A 16,415-nucleotide genomic window follows, 5' to 3' on the forward strand; every position below is an offset into this window, starting at 1 on the left:
ATTCAGGAACAGCTATTCCTGAATAACTTCATGTGTAGACAAGCCCCGAGTGGGAGAAGTGGTGAGCCCTTTAAAATTATCTAACTTCTATGGGAGTTGAAGGCATTAGCACCTTGTAGTATTTGGTCCTTGTATTTCTTATCCTTAAAGGAGTTTTGAACTAGAACTCTTGACAGCATTAATCAGACTGCAGTTTAATTACTCCTATAGAAAAAAGCAATGATGTCTCACACAGAAGATGCTAGTGATGCCAAAAGGCTCAAATGTGGGTTAAAATAAAGTAAACAAGTACAGATAGTTGCTCTGAAAGCAGAGTTAAGTTATATGATGAAATTAAAATGCCTGCAGTCTTGGGAGCATGTTGGAGCAAGGAAGAACCAAAATGAAATTGAAATAAACGTGTTAGACACGTATTGAAGCATCGGGATAAAGGCCTTGTGTATTCCAGCAAACGTTCTAGTCACAATTCTTAACTGGATGGGAGCAACAATAGAGACTATAGTGTAGATAGGACTTAGACTAACCCTGTGCTGAGTGGTTAAAAACACTTGAGCCTTGTCCACATGATTGCTTCTGTCGTTGCTCTCATGGTGAATTACAGCTACAGAGTTGGCTAGTTTACTAGACAGAGTCTACTAGGATAATTGTTGTTCCATTGGTTGAGCAAGCAGCTGGCAGTGGGATGCATGTACTTTGTCGAAGGCTACAAAACTACAAATGTCATTGTGATACAAAGCAACCGGAGCATGGCTACCCATTGCCTTACATTCATTGTAAAGGGCCAGATTGTGCCCCATTGTGATGCTCTGTAGATAGAGAGATAGGTACGAAACTCACAGTTTCCACCACATTAGTGTCATTAGGTTTGTGGGGAGCACTATTTAGCCCCAGTGAAATAGGTAGTATATCTGTCCCTTTGTTTTGGGGTGACCTGCGAAGGAACAGAAGCTCAGAAATGATTCCCACCTGCCCCCTGACATTTGCATGACAGTATGGCTTCTGCAGAATCTATGCCCCTCTGTGTTCCTACAGGCTGCTGCTTTGACTCTCCTTTCCCTCCTGTCCTCCGGGGGCGGGGGGGGGTTTATATCCTTGAGGAAAACAGAAAATAAGAGGGTGCCGATTAAATCAGTGTTCTCGCGCTTGCCGATTCTCCCCCAAACACAAGTTTTCAACCAGTGGCATGACACTGTGAAGAGTGATGAACAGCACTAGAGGGGCTTTCGGCTCAGGGAAAAGAGGGACATGGTTCCCTTCTCTCCTCCCACAACCCCCACCCCCCACCCCATTGTTCCACTCCCATTCCCCCAGTGGCTCTGCAGGATCGGAGTCCCCTGCACTAGTGGAAGTGAAGGGGCTGTTCCTGTTCCTGCTCTGCTTTATATAGTGAGATCTTTGACTTCCACAGATATGCTCATAAAGGAGTTTATTGTGCCGTGCTCCTGAAATGAAAAACAAAATCACACACGAGTAGGTCTCTATAAAGCTTACTATAAAAAAGGTGCAATTAATGTTTCATACCAAGAGGGCATTCAAGGGCACTTTGTCTGTAGATTTCAGCATAGCGAATTGTTTCATGTGTTGAAATTAAAAGAATAAATCTGGTTTTATTTGAGTATTATATAGACCAGAGGTCGGCAACCTTTCAGAAGTGGTGTGCCAAGTCTTCATTTATTCACTCTAATTTAAGGTTCTGCGTGCCAGTCATACGTGTTAACGTTTTTAGAAGGTCTCTCTCTAGAAGTCTATAATATATAACTAAACTATTGTTGTATGTAAAGTAAATAAGGTTTTTAAAATGTTTAAGAAGCTTCATTTAAAATTAAATTAAAATGCAGATCTTATCAGTTTAGTGTGAGCCTTGCCCTTGCTTTTCCTTGCTCAGTTTTCCGATGTCTGGTGGCACGTATTTGGATACTTTAAGCTGCACACAGGCTTCTGAGTGATCAGTTGTTAACCTCTCTGAACATTGTGGGAGCTGAGCCCCCAGGCCCTGGATATTCCTGGAGCCCGGGTACCAAGGGCCCATACAACACACCACCCTTGCCTTCCTCTGCTACAGGCTTCCTGTGTGACCTTGGGCCAGTCACTCAGCCTGTTTGGGTATGTCTGCGCTGCAATAAACAGGCAGCAGCTGGCTCCGGCTCACGGGGCTGAAAAGAGTGATCTAGATGCTCAGGCTCTGAGATCCCAGAAAGGGTCTCGCAGCATCTACATTGCTAATTTTAGCCCTGCAAGCCTGAGTCAGCTGCCCCAGGCTGAGACTTGGTGCGGCGAGTTTTTTTTATCACGGTGGGGATGTCTCCTTTGTGCCTTAGTTTTCCCTCTGTACAATGGGAACAACTGCCCTGCCCCGCATGGCTGCCGGGAGGGTAAGTGTCTTAAAAATAGTGAATTCCTCAGCTACTGCAGTGATGGGGGCCAGATAAGCCAGAGAGTCCAGGGCTAGACGGGACCACCAGCTTATTTAGCCTGGTCTTCTGCATGTCATAAGTCATCAGCAATTGAAATTAGACCAGGTGTTACAGCCAAAGCTACAGTAGGAAGTTACAAGATTGCACAGTGCGCTGCAAAAAACGGAAAGCCATTTGTAGACGGAACCCCAGGCCAGCAGCAGAGTGCCACTGAAAATCAGCTCGCGTGCCACCTTTGGCATGTGTGCCACAGGTTGCTGACCCCTGATATAGACACAACTTCTAGATGTGTCTATATCATAGTGGGATCCTGGTCACTTTCCCACCCCCTAATTAGGGAGGAAATGTTTACAGGGCAAAAATTGCATGGCAGTTTGAACTCCATGAAGGAGTCTCAATATTGACTATGAGCTAGGGGGAAAAGACTGAATTTAAACTTTTCCAGTAGAGGCAGTATGGATAGATGAGCATTGAACTTGTGGGATAAAGAACCATGTTTGTGGGAATTTCTCTTCTATTCCTTACTTACAATGAAATTCTTAGTTGACAAATATTATGCAGACTCTTATGGACTCTCAGCTATGATATTTCATTAGAGGAAACCTATCCAGAGCCCCTTACTGCGCCTCTTCTCTTTAAACCAATTATGAGTAAAAATGATGGCTAAGAAAAAGAGAAATACAGCATGAGCGCTAAGGACCCAAACCTGAGAACCTTACTCAGGCAGAATTCTTGTTAAATTAAATTGGACTTCTGCCTGAGTGAGGGCCTCGGGTAGGGCCTTAGTGTTTACACTGCATTTCTTTTTCTTATCCAGCTCTTTTACTCAGACTTTATTTAAAGAGAGCAGCCACTGTAAGGATCTCTGTGTAGGTTCCTTCTGATACAACATGCCTGGCAGTCCAACTAATGTACAGTGATAAATTGGCCGGCTTTCTAGTTTGTCACTGTGAAATAAGCCATAAATAATCAGACTCTGTTTTGGGGGCGGACACTTTCTTTTTTTAATGACTGATTTTTAGTAGCAGCTCTTAAATGTTAGGAAAGTTGGGCCTGCCTTTTATGAAGAAGATCACTAAAATTCTAATTATTTGAGAACTATCTTTATGTTTTTGAGGCTGAGTGCTTATTTTTCATAGGGGAAACTGTCATAGAAACACTAAAAGCTGGAAACTGTACTGGCTAAATTGGCACTAATGCATGTTTGTTCTAGACACCTCACTCGGAAAAAAGATTTCACGCAATAAAATGGAAGGGGAATGGATTTGCTTTGCTGTGTTTGGCTCCCTGGTAGGGATTATTGCGGGCATGTATCTTACATGCATTGCTCTCTTATATTCAGTTTGCTGCAAAAACAGAAATGGTGACGGAGACTGAGGGCCAGGTTTTACCTTCTTCGAAACTCTTGAACATTGTCTGAAATTAATTTGACTGAATGCGAGTTGCAACTGCAAAGAAAGAAAAGCTCTCGTCAGTGAGATGGTGCATTGTACTTGTATTTGCTTTGCATGGGAACTCGGCTGAATATGGTGGGACTATTTAGACACTGGAGAGGAGTGGGTAATTGAACTGACTTTGTGAATTAATTTTGAAAAGTAAGATGAGATAGCTACATCTCAGACTTTTTGGGCAGGGGGAGCAGAAAGGGAAGTCAATCCTCTCTGGTTGGATTATATCATTTAATTTAGCACCATAGAGGACTGGGCTCTACATATGCATATACCGTGTATATTCGTTCATTAGCCCGTTGGTTTATAAGCCGACCTCCCAAAATGAATAGGTAAAAATAGCAAAAACTGTATGACCCTTTCATAAGCCGACCCTATATTTCAGGGGTTGGCAAACTTTGGCTCCCGGCCGTCAGGGTAAGCCTCTGGCGGGTTGGGACGTTTTGTTTACTTGGCGCGTCTGCAGGCATGGAGCCCCTCAGCTCCCTGTGGCCACTGTTCGCACTTCCCGCAGCTCCCATTGGCTGGGAATGGTGAACCGTGGCCACAGGGAGCTGGGGGGCTTCATGCCTACAGACGATCCAGGTAAACAAAACGACAGTGTATTAGATATTCAATTCAGTGATTCCATAGCATTTAAAATAATCAAATTTTGGTGTAGACCCGTTTATAAGCCGACCTCTGCTCTTTGACGTGTCTCTTTTTTACCAAAAATATTCGGCTTATGAACGAGTATATACAGTAGCTTTGTTTTTAGTGAAATGTTCCATTTATTCTTTTTCCTTAACAAGCAACATATTACTGTGTTTCTAAGACCACCCCATATTTACCAACCACATCCTCCACAAACTATATCACAACCTGTGTGACAACAAATAATGGGTTAATTTACAGGGTTGGGGGGTTTTTTTGTGTTTTTTTTTTTTTTTTGTGAGAGAGAGCAGCAGTTTTTTTATAGTAGGTCCTATGGACAGGAAACCTGAACATGGATATTTACAGGGAGGGGATGATGTTTATTTTATATAATATAAAGACTTTTTTAGGAGTGTTTAAATGAAAAAAAAAAAAAAATAGTTTCACTCTAGTGCAAGAAATTTCATGGAAATACATATTTTTTGCTACAGGTTTTGTCAATCAAAATTCTTGCAAGCATTTAAGTTTGTAAAATAAATTCTAAGTGAAGACCTAATATTTCATGTTAATGTTAAATTATATAGTCTGCACAACCAAACTTTTCCTCTTTGTTAATAAAGTGCTATAGACTTTGAAGCAGTTGTGAAACTGTTTGTTTTAAGAAGTTAAAAAAAAACTGTTTGTTTTTCTCAAGCCCCGTAAAAAAACAAAAATGTTTTTGCAAATGTACTTGTGTCTCTCCTTAACCTTAAACCCTTAACCCTTTCAAATAAAACCTTTTTTTAATATATTAGGTTTTTAATATATAAATTGTTTTGGTATACTATATTTAATTGGTATGTTAAAATAAAATCAATTGTTTGAGAGGAAACTTTGTGGGGGAGGTATTACCCTTTTGGTATAGGTTTTTTAAAAAAAAAAAAAAAAATAAAAAAAAAAAAAAAAAACAAAGAAAAAAGTACAGGCAAAATTTTTATTGGCAAAGTATTTTTTTTTTTTCATTTTGTTTTTTTGATTTCTAGAGCCTGTGAAAATCAAGTCCCTCCTGAAAATCAGAAAATCAAATGTTCCAAATAAATTGTCTCAAAAGTTGTCTCAAATAGAAAAGTCAAGCATTAAAAGAAAGTTCAAAAAATGTAGTTCAGATCAAAAACATAGTTCACAGACCAAACAGCACAATATAATATGGATAAGTGCAATATCAGTAGGAAAACTGCTGTAGATGAAATTATATATAGTGAGCAGTTTTATAGCATGAAAGAAGTTGAGAGAGAGTTTATTGAGAAGAGAGAAATGTAGAAGAGTTTAATTAGGTTTACCCCAACACTTTAAATGATGTTGCATGACCCATGATGTAACTCTCAGTGATTTTAATTACCTTCCACACTTTTTTTTTTTTTGTTTTTTTTAATTTGTTTGTTAAAAATTAATAGTGTAAAAATTAAACAACTAAAAATTTGACTTTTCAAAGGTTTGATTTTTGTGATGTTGTATGATGTGATAATATAAAAAAAAATGTTTTTTTAAAAATGACTTCATGTGGAAAAGCTTTCATGTGCATAGAAATTACTATATGCATGGGAGAGGTGTCTTGAGCTGCTTGAGGTACTGGCTAGGGGGTAATGGAGGTGTTGGGAGAGAATTTTGGAATAAATAAGACTTCAGAGGTTAGAATGTATAGAATGTATTGATGTGACATAAACCTTCCAACAACCTTTTTAGCACTTTTATACTTATTGTATATGTATAATCATTCTCATTCTCAAAAAAAAAAAAATAAAAAAATTACATTTATTATGAACTGTGACTTTTTTTTTTTTGCTGCCCTTGAACATTGCACATATCTGTTATAAAAGCTGGCCACTTACCTTTTTTAAATCCAGTTTGTTACAGAATTATGCAAACAACCCAGGAAACAAGCAAGTGGGAAAATGGTACAGGTGACATGATTAAATGCATTTCACACTTTCTGCTTTGAGTTCACTTTATTTTCATAAATCAGATGGTTTTCTGGGTATGTCGATTCTTGCTAATATTTGTATATTATTTATAAAAACAAACATAAGTTACTCTGTTTTTGTGATCTCATTGATATTTCATTGTCTGTTTTTTCCGGGAGCTTTCACGATGCAAGTCCCAGTTCATCAAACCTAAATCTTTTCTCCAGATTACAGTTATTCTTCTCCCTTGCACGTAGAAATAGGCAAAATTTCAGGTTGTGCTCCTGTCTTCTTGCCCATTTCAGAATCAAGGACAAAGCCTTCCCTCATCATCTTCACAATATTAGTTTCTATGGACGTGGTTGGACCCCTCTCCCCTCTTTGGCACTCGTGTATCTCATTCTATATTTGTTCTTTCTTCCTCTCTGAGTCTTTCAAATATTGGACTCCTCTCTTTATTCATCCATGTTTGCTACAGCGTGTGGTGTATGCTCTCCCATGGTGTCTCCACCATCTAGAGCAGCTTCATTGTGTCTAATTGGCTTCTTGACTGGTTTCCAATTTTATCCTTCCTGGCCTATGACTCCTAACCCACTTTCTGATTGAAAACAATCAAATCCTTTTTCTTAGAGCCTTCTGTTTTCTCCATGCTTAATTCTGACTCCTGGCTGTTGCATTCCACCATACTCCCACCCCGTATATGTATTTGAATTGTCTGATGGTTAAGTCCATACAGTGGACTCGGGTGTGATGCATTTGTATGAATGATGTAAACTAAATGTTTTAACTAATATTTGAAGCTTGTGATATAATATGAGTCACCTTTTTATACATTTTCTATTTGCATATCCTGAAAGTAGAATAATTTTGAAAACAAATTTGAGATTAAAATAGTAAATTAGTTATGCTTTGATGTGCAGTGTTTTTAGATTGGTTGAATTTGCATTTTATGACTGACACATTTTGCAAATAATGCTGTCTGCCCTCATGATGTAAGTTATTAATGAATTTGGACACTTGTGAGGCTTATCTGCACAAGCGGGGGACATTGCATGAAGCACTTTTCTAGGGAATAATGCTAAAAAGTACTAAAGCGATCTCCCTGGCTGGTGCAGACTGTGTGTACATGTGCTCTGCTATACATCAATACTAAAGTATTCTTTTAGATTAATCTAAACACTAACCTATTGGATTGTAAAGCCCCTCTCTAGTCTGTACTACAGTATTGTAAACTATAACACAATTAGGCTTTATCTGCCGGTGGTCTACTGATAAGGGAAACTGTGTTAGTGCCTTAAGCAAGAATAATAATGAAACACTGTTTCCCTAGGGGTTTGTCTGAATGGGAATAAAAGGTGTTAAAACAATCCAAAAAAACCCATTAAGATTCAGGTTGACTTATTTGAAGCGGTCTTAACTGGCAGTGTTGTAACCTACCCTACAGCAATGCTTCAGATATGTTAGTTTGCACTTTAACAGAGCTTTGCGATCTTATTGAGCTAACACAATTGAAAAACGCTTTTTGCCTGACAAGGCAGGCCTAGAATTAACATTGGTTCATCAGCTATTGTAAAGAGGGTCTTAGAGTAACTATTATCGGAAATTCTGGATTTGTTACTCAAATAATGTGTATCACATGTGGTAGTAATGTCTTTAGCTACCGCAGTTCTCTAATGCTTTTGTGGAGCAAAACATGAGGTTTTGCTTAGTTTCTCAGCACCAGTTGACACTTGTTTTAAAATTAGACTATGGGTTTGTTTCAGGGTGACTGAACTTCAAACGGCTGTATTTTTTCTTGCTAATTCTTATGGGTATTTGCATTTTTCGTAAATGGTTAACGAAGCTTTTAATTAATTACAGTAGGATCTTTGTAATCCCATGTGTGGTGACATGATAAACTCCAGCCATCAAACAGTGTGGCTGTTGTGCACTGTGCATCATGAAAGAATATTTTGCTTTATACTGTACTGGACAACTGCATGCCACTATACTAGATAACACTTATATGAGAACAAAGAGGATGTAAACGATGTGATGTGCGTTTAAAATGAAATGTGTTCTTTGTCAAATGAAAATGACATTTTAAAAGCACATTCATGTTTGGGACAGTGTGACTCCGGGGACTGGAAGTCAAGAGACCTGGATCTGATTTTCAGGTCTATCCTGGCTTGTTGTATAACTTTGGGCAGGTCACTTCATTCTGTGCCTGAGCTTTCCTGTCCATCAAATACAGAAGATCCTTCTCCACCTTTCTGAAGTGCTTTGATAGCTATACAGACGCCCCCGACTTATGCAATCCTTCCGTTCTGGAAAGCCTTGCGTAACTTGAACTTTGCGTTAATCGGAAACGTATACCCGTAAGTTACGCAAAAATCTCCGCAACTCGAAAATTCTATTTCTGGTTTATGGAACTTTTTCCCTAAGTGCGAATTTGCATAACCCGGGGAGCATCTGTAAATGAAAAGCTCTATATGAATGATAAATATTAATTATTAGTGTAAGTAACTGAGTTCCCTGGTAATCCACCCCTCCTACCTCCTGCTTTCTTTGTCTTCTCTTTTAGGGTGTACTGTACCCCTTTTATTACTAATTCCATTGAAAAGACTTATAAAGGATGTTATATTTAGAGCAAACTGCTAATACTAATATATCTCACTGATTGTTTTAAACTTACTTTTATAGAACAAATGCAAAGCAACTCATTCAGAATGTAATTAAGAATCACTGCAATTCTGAACATCAATGTAAGAATAGGTACTTAAAATATCATTTAAGTTATGAGGTTCTTTATTGTTACCCTTACAATTTCTTGTCGTTTATTTAATTTGCCCTTATGCTGAATTTCCTTCTTGTGTTGAATTGCTAGCTTTACCAATAGAATAAGCTGCAGTAATGGCAGTTTTCATAACTATTGCTTTACTGCTGCCTTAATGCATTATTTAGCTGGCTTTCAAAGTGTTACTTGAAAAAATGAATACAAATTGGATTGGATACCATAGGAACATTTGTTCTTCACCCTGAATACCTGTTACATTAACTTTTCTTCATGGTCTTTTATCAAATTGGGGGAATGTGTCCACTAGGGTACCAAATGAGCTTGTCTTAGTATTATCATTATTAATTGTATGGAGGAGGGAATAAATAGCACATTAGTGAAATCCACTATGTTGCAAACTCCAATGCGGACAGAGAAATAATATAAAGAAAACACGAGAAAAACATGGATAGAAAATAACATAAGGAGATACAACTTCAAAACATACAACTCATAAGCCTACAGGAAAGTAATTGAAAACGTACTCGATGGCAGGGAGGTTTCTGGGAAACAGTAATGCTGAGTGAAACCTGTTGGTGATAGTGGACAGCAAATTAAACATGAGACTGCAAGGCATTATTGTAACAACAATGTGAATGCAATTTTGAGTGGCATGTATTGAGGCATCCCAGAGCCAGAGGTAATAGTTAGTCTTCATGTCTCTCTCTCTCTGGCTTTGATGTAACTACATCTGTAATAATGTGTTCGGTGTGGGGTGTCTCATTACTAACAAGATATAGACAAGTTAGAGGGAACTCAGACAAGAACACCGGTAATTAGGGGTTTGGCTGGGATTGATTTGAGGAAAGATTAAAAGAGCTACATTTTTACTTAGCTAAGGCCTTGACCCAACAAAGCATTTAAGAATGTATGTAGTCCCTTTGATGTTGGGGCTACTCGTGTGCTTGAAATTTTACATACATGCTTAAGTGCTTTGCTGAATGAGGGCTTTCGCAATCGCAAATGGAGATATAAATCTACAACTGCTTGAAGGGTGGAAGTGCCACCAGTGGACAAAAATCAGGGTGAACGGTTATGGCTAGAACCTACAAGTGTTGGCATAAAAATGAGGAAGGAACTATTTGGGCTTCACATCGGCTGAGTGAGATAGAGTAAATTGTGGAATAATCTCCAGAGTGAGGTGGTGGAAACCCTATTTCATAGGTCATGTAAAACTAGAAGGGGGGAAAATGCTAGAAAGTACGCTGTGAATTCATCTACCTGCCAATGCAGGATTGTTCATTAGCAGACATCTCTAAGGCCAATAAATTTATATTAAAAGTATTGCTTTAGAAAATAGATCTGAAGTCATCCACACATTGCTCAATGAAAGAGGTTTGAAAATGGTTTTACATTTTTCACCAAAGCGATTGTGCCTGTTTAATCTTGAGCATCCTGGTTTACCATCTGAGAACATGGATGTGTACATGTGACTCTGGTGATGTACATGCCGCTAAGTTAGTGGTTTACTTAAATGATTTTCTTCACAGCGGTGTATCTTCTTGCTAATGTCACTAGTGAAATTTGTAATTCTTGACATCTTAAACCAAAGGAACTTTTTTTAAATTCAGATACCCAAAACACCAATTAAATATTTACCCAACCACTTTTAATTGTATTAATCATCAGCACTTGCTTCTGTATAATTAATTTTGCATTAACCTCTTTCAGCTGGATATGCCTAATGAACAGATAATTGCCAATCTGGATGCAATTATTAAGGATGTCTGTACGTACAGGCCATTGAGCTATGGTAAGTAGCTTTTACTTTAGGCTCTTAATTGAAGTTAAAGCAAATTACATAAATTAAGTAATAAGAAAGCGCTGACTACTGCCAAACATGCCACAAACACACATCACGTCATCTGCCTTTAGGATGGAGGCAGCTTTTCTGCCTTGATCCTGCTTGTTACTTAAACTTTATGCCTAACTTTAAGCATATGAGTGGTCCCCTTGACTACAGAAGCACTATTAGGGTATGTCTACACTATGGGATTATTCCGATTTTACAGAAACCGATTTTTGGGAACAGATTATATTAGTATGCTTTGCCAAATCAGGAGTTTAGCATTGCTATGCAGTAAGGACAGCATAGGTCAGAAAATAAGCAAAATTACCGAACCCAACTGAGCTTGCAGGGAAGACTGTTACATAGGACTTAATGGAATTTGGTCAGGACGAGGGGGTTGCCAAGCTAGAAGTTTAGAAAAGAATGAGCAAGCAGAAAATTCTTTCCAGGCCTCTGCATCAATTCTACACCACTGGTGGATGCCTCTCGTATTGTTGTGAGCCTTTATGGGGGTTGGATGTATGGATTCCAGTGCCAGTGTTTATTGGTGGTTCTACCCAGTGTGGCTGCACTTCACCAGAGGATCTGGGGTCACACGTCAGCCACTACTTAGTGCAGAGAACTGTCACCAGCCATATTTTTGCTGTTGATATTACAAATTTGTCAGTTTCTTTTCTGTTAACTTTCTACGCAATAGGATGAGGTCACTTGTGAATAAGAATCCAGTCCGCCTGTTTCCTACAGGCTTCAGAGAAGTATTGGCTCTGTTCAGTGTTTTTAATATATAATCTGAACAATGTGGATCCTGCAGCATGCTCTTTTCATTGTTGACTTTATCATAAATTAAACTCACAGTGAACGTCTTCTGCATGATTGGAGGAACAGGAGTGGTTAATAAACATAATAGTTTTAGAAGAAACCGCCTGATGTTTTAAATAGAATATCCAGTACACTGCTTTATAATGTTAAATGTTGCCTTGTCTTTATTTTTAACATTTATGTTGCTTCACACAATCACAGTGATTCTTCCCACACGACTTTTTGGAGCAGTTGCTCCCCGTACCACACAGCACTTGTGCTCTCCTCTCACTGTTGTTGGATGTGATCTGTGGTGCTTGAAATTCCTGGCAGGATTTTATTTCTTTCCTATAGGAAAATAAACTTTTTTAAAGGGTTCAATGTTTTAGAAAATATGTGGCTGATTACTAATCCTTCGGGTGATCCAATCAGCAGAAACAATAGAAGTCGAGTATCCTGACTTTCCAAAGTGTTTTGATAACTACATCAATCTAATAAAGTGGACATAAGCTGCTGGAGTGGCTCAGTGTTGAGGAAGAGTCAGTTTTCCTCTTCAGTGACTAATTCTTGCGATTTTAGTGTGTGGTGGTTGCCACAAGGGGGTAAATTTATTTCAGCTTCCAAAAAGTCAAACTTTAACCTAGGTAACAACTGAAAGGTGATGTACAAAATCTACCATTCTAAGTAGTTGCTGCTAGTCTCCTATTTTCCATTCCTCTCAAACCCCGCTATGCACAATGTATAACAACCAAAAGTTATAGGATGTTTTCTTTACCATATGTGCACATAACCATGTCACTGAACATGCATGCTTAGCGTATAGCTCTCCTTATGAAAAATTAAAAATATTCACTAAATTAAGCATGCAGATTCATATGTTGCAACATACAAATTATTTTATTCATACTTCCCCCAAAGACAACCTACTGGATTTGACTTTTCTTTGGTTCCTTTTGTGGAAAGGCTCATTCTCCATTCAATAGCAGGAGTCCAGCTGGAATGGGGAAATTGTTGGTGTTTTTCCATTAATGAATGTTTAGAATATAAATGACTAATTTATGAGTTTCTGTAGATCTGCAGATAGGGAAAATTAATTCTGCTGTGTTTCATATCCCTGGAGACAAAAATATGAAATCTAGGATTATTTTTTCTATACAGTTTTTCTTGCCTGACATACCTAATAACAATTCAAAGAAACGCCAGCTTCCCAGCAGTCAGTGATGTTGTATATTAACATTGAGCTGCACTTAGCATTGGGGAAAAAGATTAACTGTTCTAAATGAGAAATTTTAAGTCATCACAAACAGAGCTACAAAGGAATAATGATAACAAAGATGAATATTTAATCAAAGTTGTGATTACTTTGGGACTAGAGCAATATTGTGTTTGTAGCACACTTGACGTTTGCATTTATTACATTTGCCTTATTTATATTTCAATGCAGTATTCCATTTAAACTCCGTATTTAGTTCATTTTCAATGCTTTATTCTATTGCTTGCATTTTTTAGCACCAGCCATACATTTGGTGCTATCAAATGTTGTCATTTCCCCTTTTGATATTTCCCTCCCTGATCCCTGACCTCCTGCATCAAATGGACCACTAAGCCCCCTTTCCTGAATCCATCTTGGCTTTTCCTTCTCATTCCCCTCTTACCCTAAATAGGAATTTAGAACCACCACCTTCTTCTTCAGGTGCAAGGTGCACTTGTTCGACCTTGCTGTAGCTAATATAAACACAGAGCACACTGTACTTATAACTTATTTAAAAACACAATGAAAAACACTCCATAACATGCACTTCCCCGTGGGAGAGGATATGAGGGAGAGTGAACTGCACGTGACAAACGTTGGTCACATCACTTAATGTACCACTGGAGGATGCTCTCATTATGGTGATGAGGAAAGCCTAAGAACCTGTATAACCCAAACAGAAGCCTGATCTCTCTCCTTTTCACAGGGGTGGGGCTTCCCAGCCCCTCACCAAGCTCTCCATTACTGTTGAACCTCATTCCTTTTGTGCTTTTAAAGGGGCCTCCAGGTAGGGTCAGACTTCCCTCTCTACCCCTCTTCCCCTCTCAGGTGTGTGGCTGTGCTCACCAGATGCTCTACCATCCTCTCTTGCTGTCAGGTGAAGTCTGTGTGTGGTAGTGCTGACCTGGACCATATTTCTTCTGAGCGGAAATATGGACAATACACCATGGAGGTTGATTGCAGGAGTGCTGCTCTTTATTTCCTTCTGCTCGAATGTGAAGAAGAGCTCTGTGAGATGCATATCTCTTTGGAGGTGTAACACGTTTCCTCAGTCTGACTGAGCTTTTAGTCTAGAGCTCTGCCCTGTTCCTCCACTCTGCCCACTTGAGTTAGTTCTCATCATCCTGGAAAATAGATGGAGCCTCTCTGCCTGGTTAAAGGGAGTATTTTTAATGAATAGAGATAAATCCTCAGTTTGAAATGAGCTTTTATTATCAGGGAAAATTTTGTACGTTACTGTACAATTTTCAAAGCCCCCTAAGTGATGTATTTAGGAACATAAGTCACTTTTGAAAATTTTACCCTAGGATTACATGTTTGGTTGCAAGAACAAGATGTTTATAGGCTGCTAAAATATCTACGTTATATACCAGTGGTACTGCTCCAGTCAGAATAACTGAACCATAACCATATTGATTTTTAATGAATCTGTAAAATTTAAAAAACTGCAGTACTTTTCTCATAAATACACACACATCTATAACATACTCAGAGAATTAGTATGTAAGGTCCCCTGGGAAGAAAATGTAAGGGGAAAAAGAAGTTCAGGAGAGTTGGTAGTTTCTCAGAGTAAATATTTAAGGCACAACAAACTATCTTAATGCAAAGAAATATAGGAAGACTAGTAAGATGGCTCCAGTAGGAGCGTTTTAAGTTACCTGAAAATCAAAAAGGATTACTACTAAAAAGTGGAATCATGGACACAGCTAAGGATCAGTATTAAAAATAGCCCAAGCATGTAGGGACAAAATCAGAAAAGCTAAGGCACAAAATGAGTTACTCTTAGTAAGCGACATAAATGGCAATAAGAAGAGATTCCATAAATGCATTAGGAGCAAGAGAAAGATGAAAGGAAATGTAAGTCCACTATTTACAAGGGAAGGAGAGCCACCAGTGGACAACATCAAAAAGGCTGAGGTGTTTGATGCCTGTCTTGCTTCAGTCTTCTCTTAAAACAAAAAAACAAAAATTAATAGTGACTAGATGCTTAACACAGTATTAACAAGGAGGGAGGCAAGAATAGGGAATGGATAGGTTAAAGACTATTTCGAAAAATTATGTGCATCTAAACCAGGATCTGAGTAAATTCACCCTAGAATCCATAAAGAACTAGCTAAAGAAATTTTGGAACCATTAGTGATTATCTTTGAGAACTCAGAGGAAGGATGAGGTCCCAGAGGACTGGAGAAAGTCAAATGTGGTACCTATTTTTAAAGAAGATAACATAGAGGACCTAGAGAATTATAGACCACTCAGCCTAACTTCAGTACTTGGAAAGATACTGGAATAAATTATTAAACTACAAATTTGTAAGCACCTATGGGATAATAGGATGATAAAATAGCCTACAGGGATTTGTCAAGAACAAATCATGCCAAACCAACCTAATTTTCTTCAGCACCGGTGTAAACTGGTGTAACTGACAACATTGTGGTTGAGAAATAAAGTGGAAATCAGGTTGTGTCCCAAGACATCCTTTAATCCCATATGGCTCGGTGGTGCTGCTTGTCTTTAAACAACTGGTGGGAGGTAGGGGTGGTTATGGCGTACATCATGATCAGGTAAGTCAGCCTGCAGGTATAAAAAATTCTGCTAGAATAATTCAGAAGCTATTTTCTGGGTTTTTTTTGTTTTTTCAGGCCCATTTGTCCAGCGCTTGATTATTCGAAGTTCAACCAGTGAAGGTTTACAACTAAATCTTGAGCGTTTTCTCCCTCGAGCAGAGGAAGTGGACAAAGAAGATGTTAAAGAAACAGAAGCTCCAAGATAGCCTGCCAGTGTATTATATTGCAAATTCTCTTAGCATTTTACGTTCAAGAATCCCCAGGAGTATTTAAAAATGTTTTCCTATTAATTTGTTTGATTCCTCTCAGAAATTGATGGTGTAGCCCAGATCTTTTTCTTTTTTTTTTTTTTTAAAGTTAATAAATGCCATGTTTGAGATTTCGTTTTTAATTCCTGCAGCACCAAAGGTATCTTTAGACTTTGAGACACTGGACATTTCTCCCATGTGCAGGTGAAATCTTTCATCAAGTTATGTTTGTTGCACATTGTATCGTGATTTAACCAAAACTTTATTATAAATTCCCATCATTATTGTATAACCGTCCAAGGCAATAGTCTCTTAATTATGCATGTTTAATTCTCCGTTACTACTAATGGGAATGATGGGCCCAGTCCTTCGAGGTGCTGAGTGTGCTCCATTCCGGTTGAAACCAATGGGAATAGAGTACTTGGCACTTTGCAGGATTGGGTCCTGTGTATGCTTTAATGCACGCTAGTTGCACTAGTTCATTTTGTTGGAGATAGATGTAGGTTTACTAGAC

The 16,415-nt window shown here is 38.5% G+C and overlaps 1 protein-coding gene across 1 annotated transcript in view; it reads left to right on the forward strand.

Moving 5' to 3' along the window:
• The window catches only part of MRPL1 (mitochondrial ribosomal protein L1), a 32,193-nt gene extending 16,003 nt beyond the window's left edge, over positions 1 to 16,190 (forward strand). The window contains exons 8-9 of the mRNA XM_039541212.1: positions 10,922 to 11,003; positions 15,729 to 16,190. Of these exons, the coding sequence (XP_039397146.1) occupies positions 10,922 to 11,003; positions 15,729 to 15,859 (213 nt within the window). The 3' untranslated portion in view covers positions 15,860 to 16,190. The remainder of the gene's footprint in view (positions 1 to 10,921; positions 11,004 to 15,728) is intronic.
• The last annotated feature ends 225 nt before the right edge of the window (positions 16,191 to 16,415 follow it).

This window comes from Mauremys reevesii, linkage group 5 (assembly GCF_016161935.1).
Source record: "Mauremys reevesii isolate NIE-2019 linkage group 5, ASM1616193v1, whole genome shotgun sequence".
NCBI classification, from domain to species: domain Eukaryota; kingdom Metazoa; phylum Chordata; order Testudines; family Geoemydidae; genus Mauremys; species Mauremys reevesii.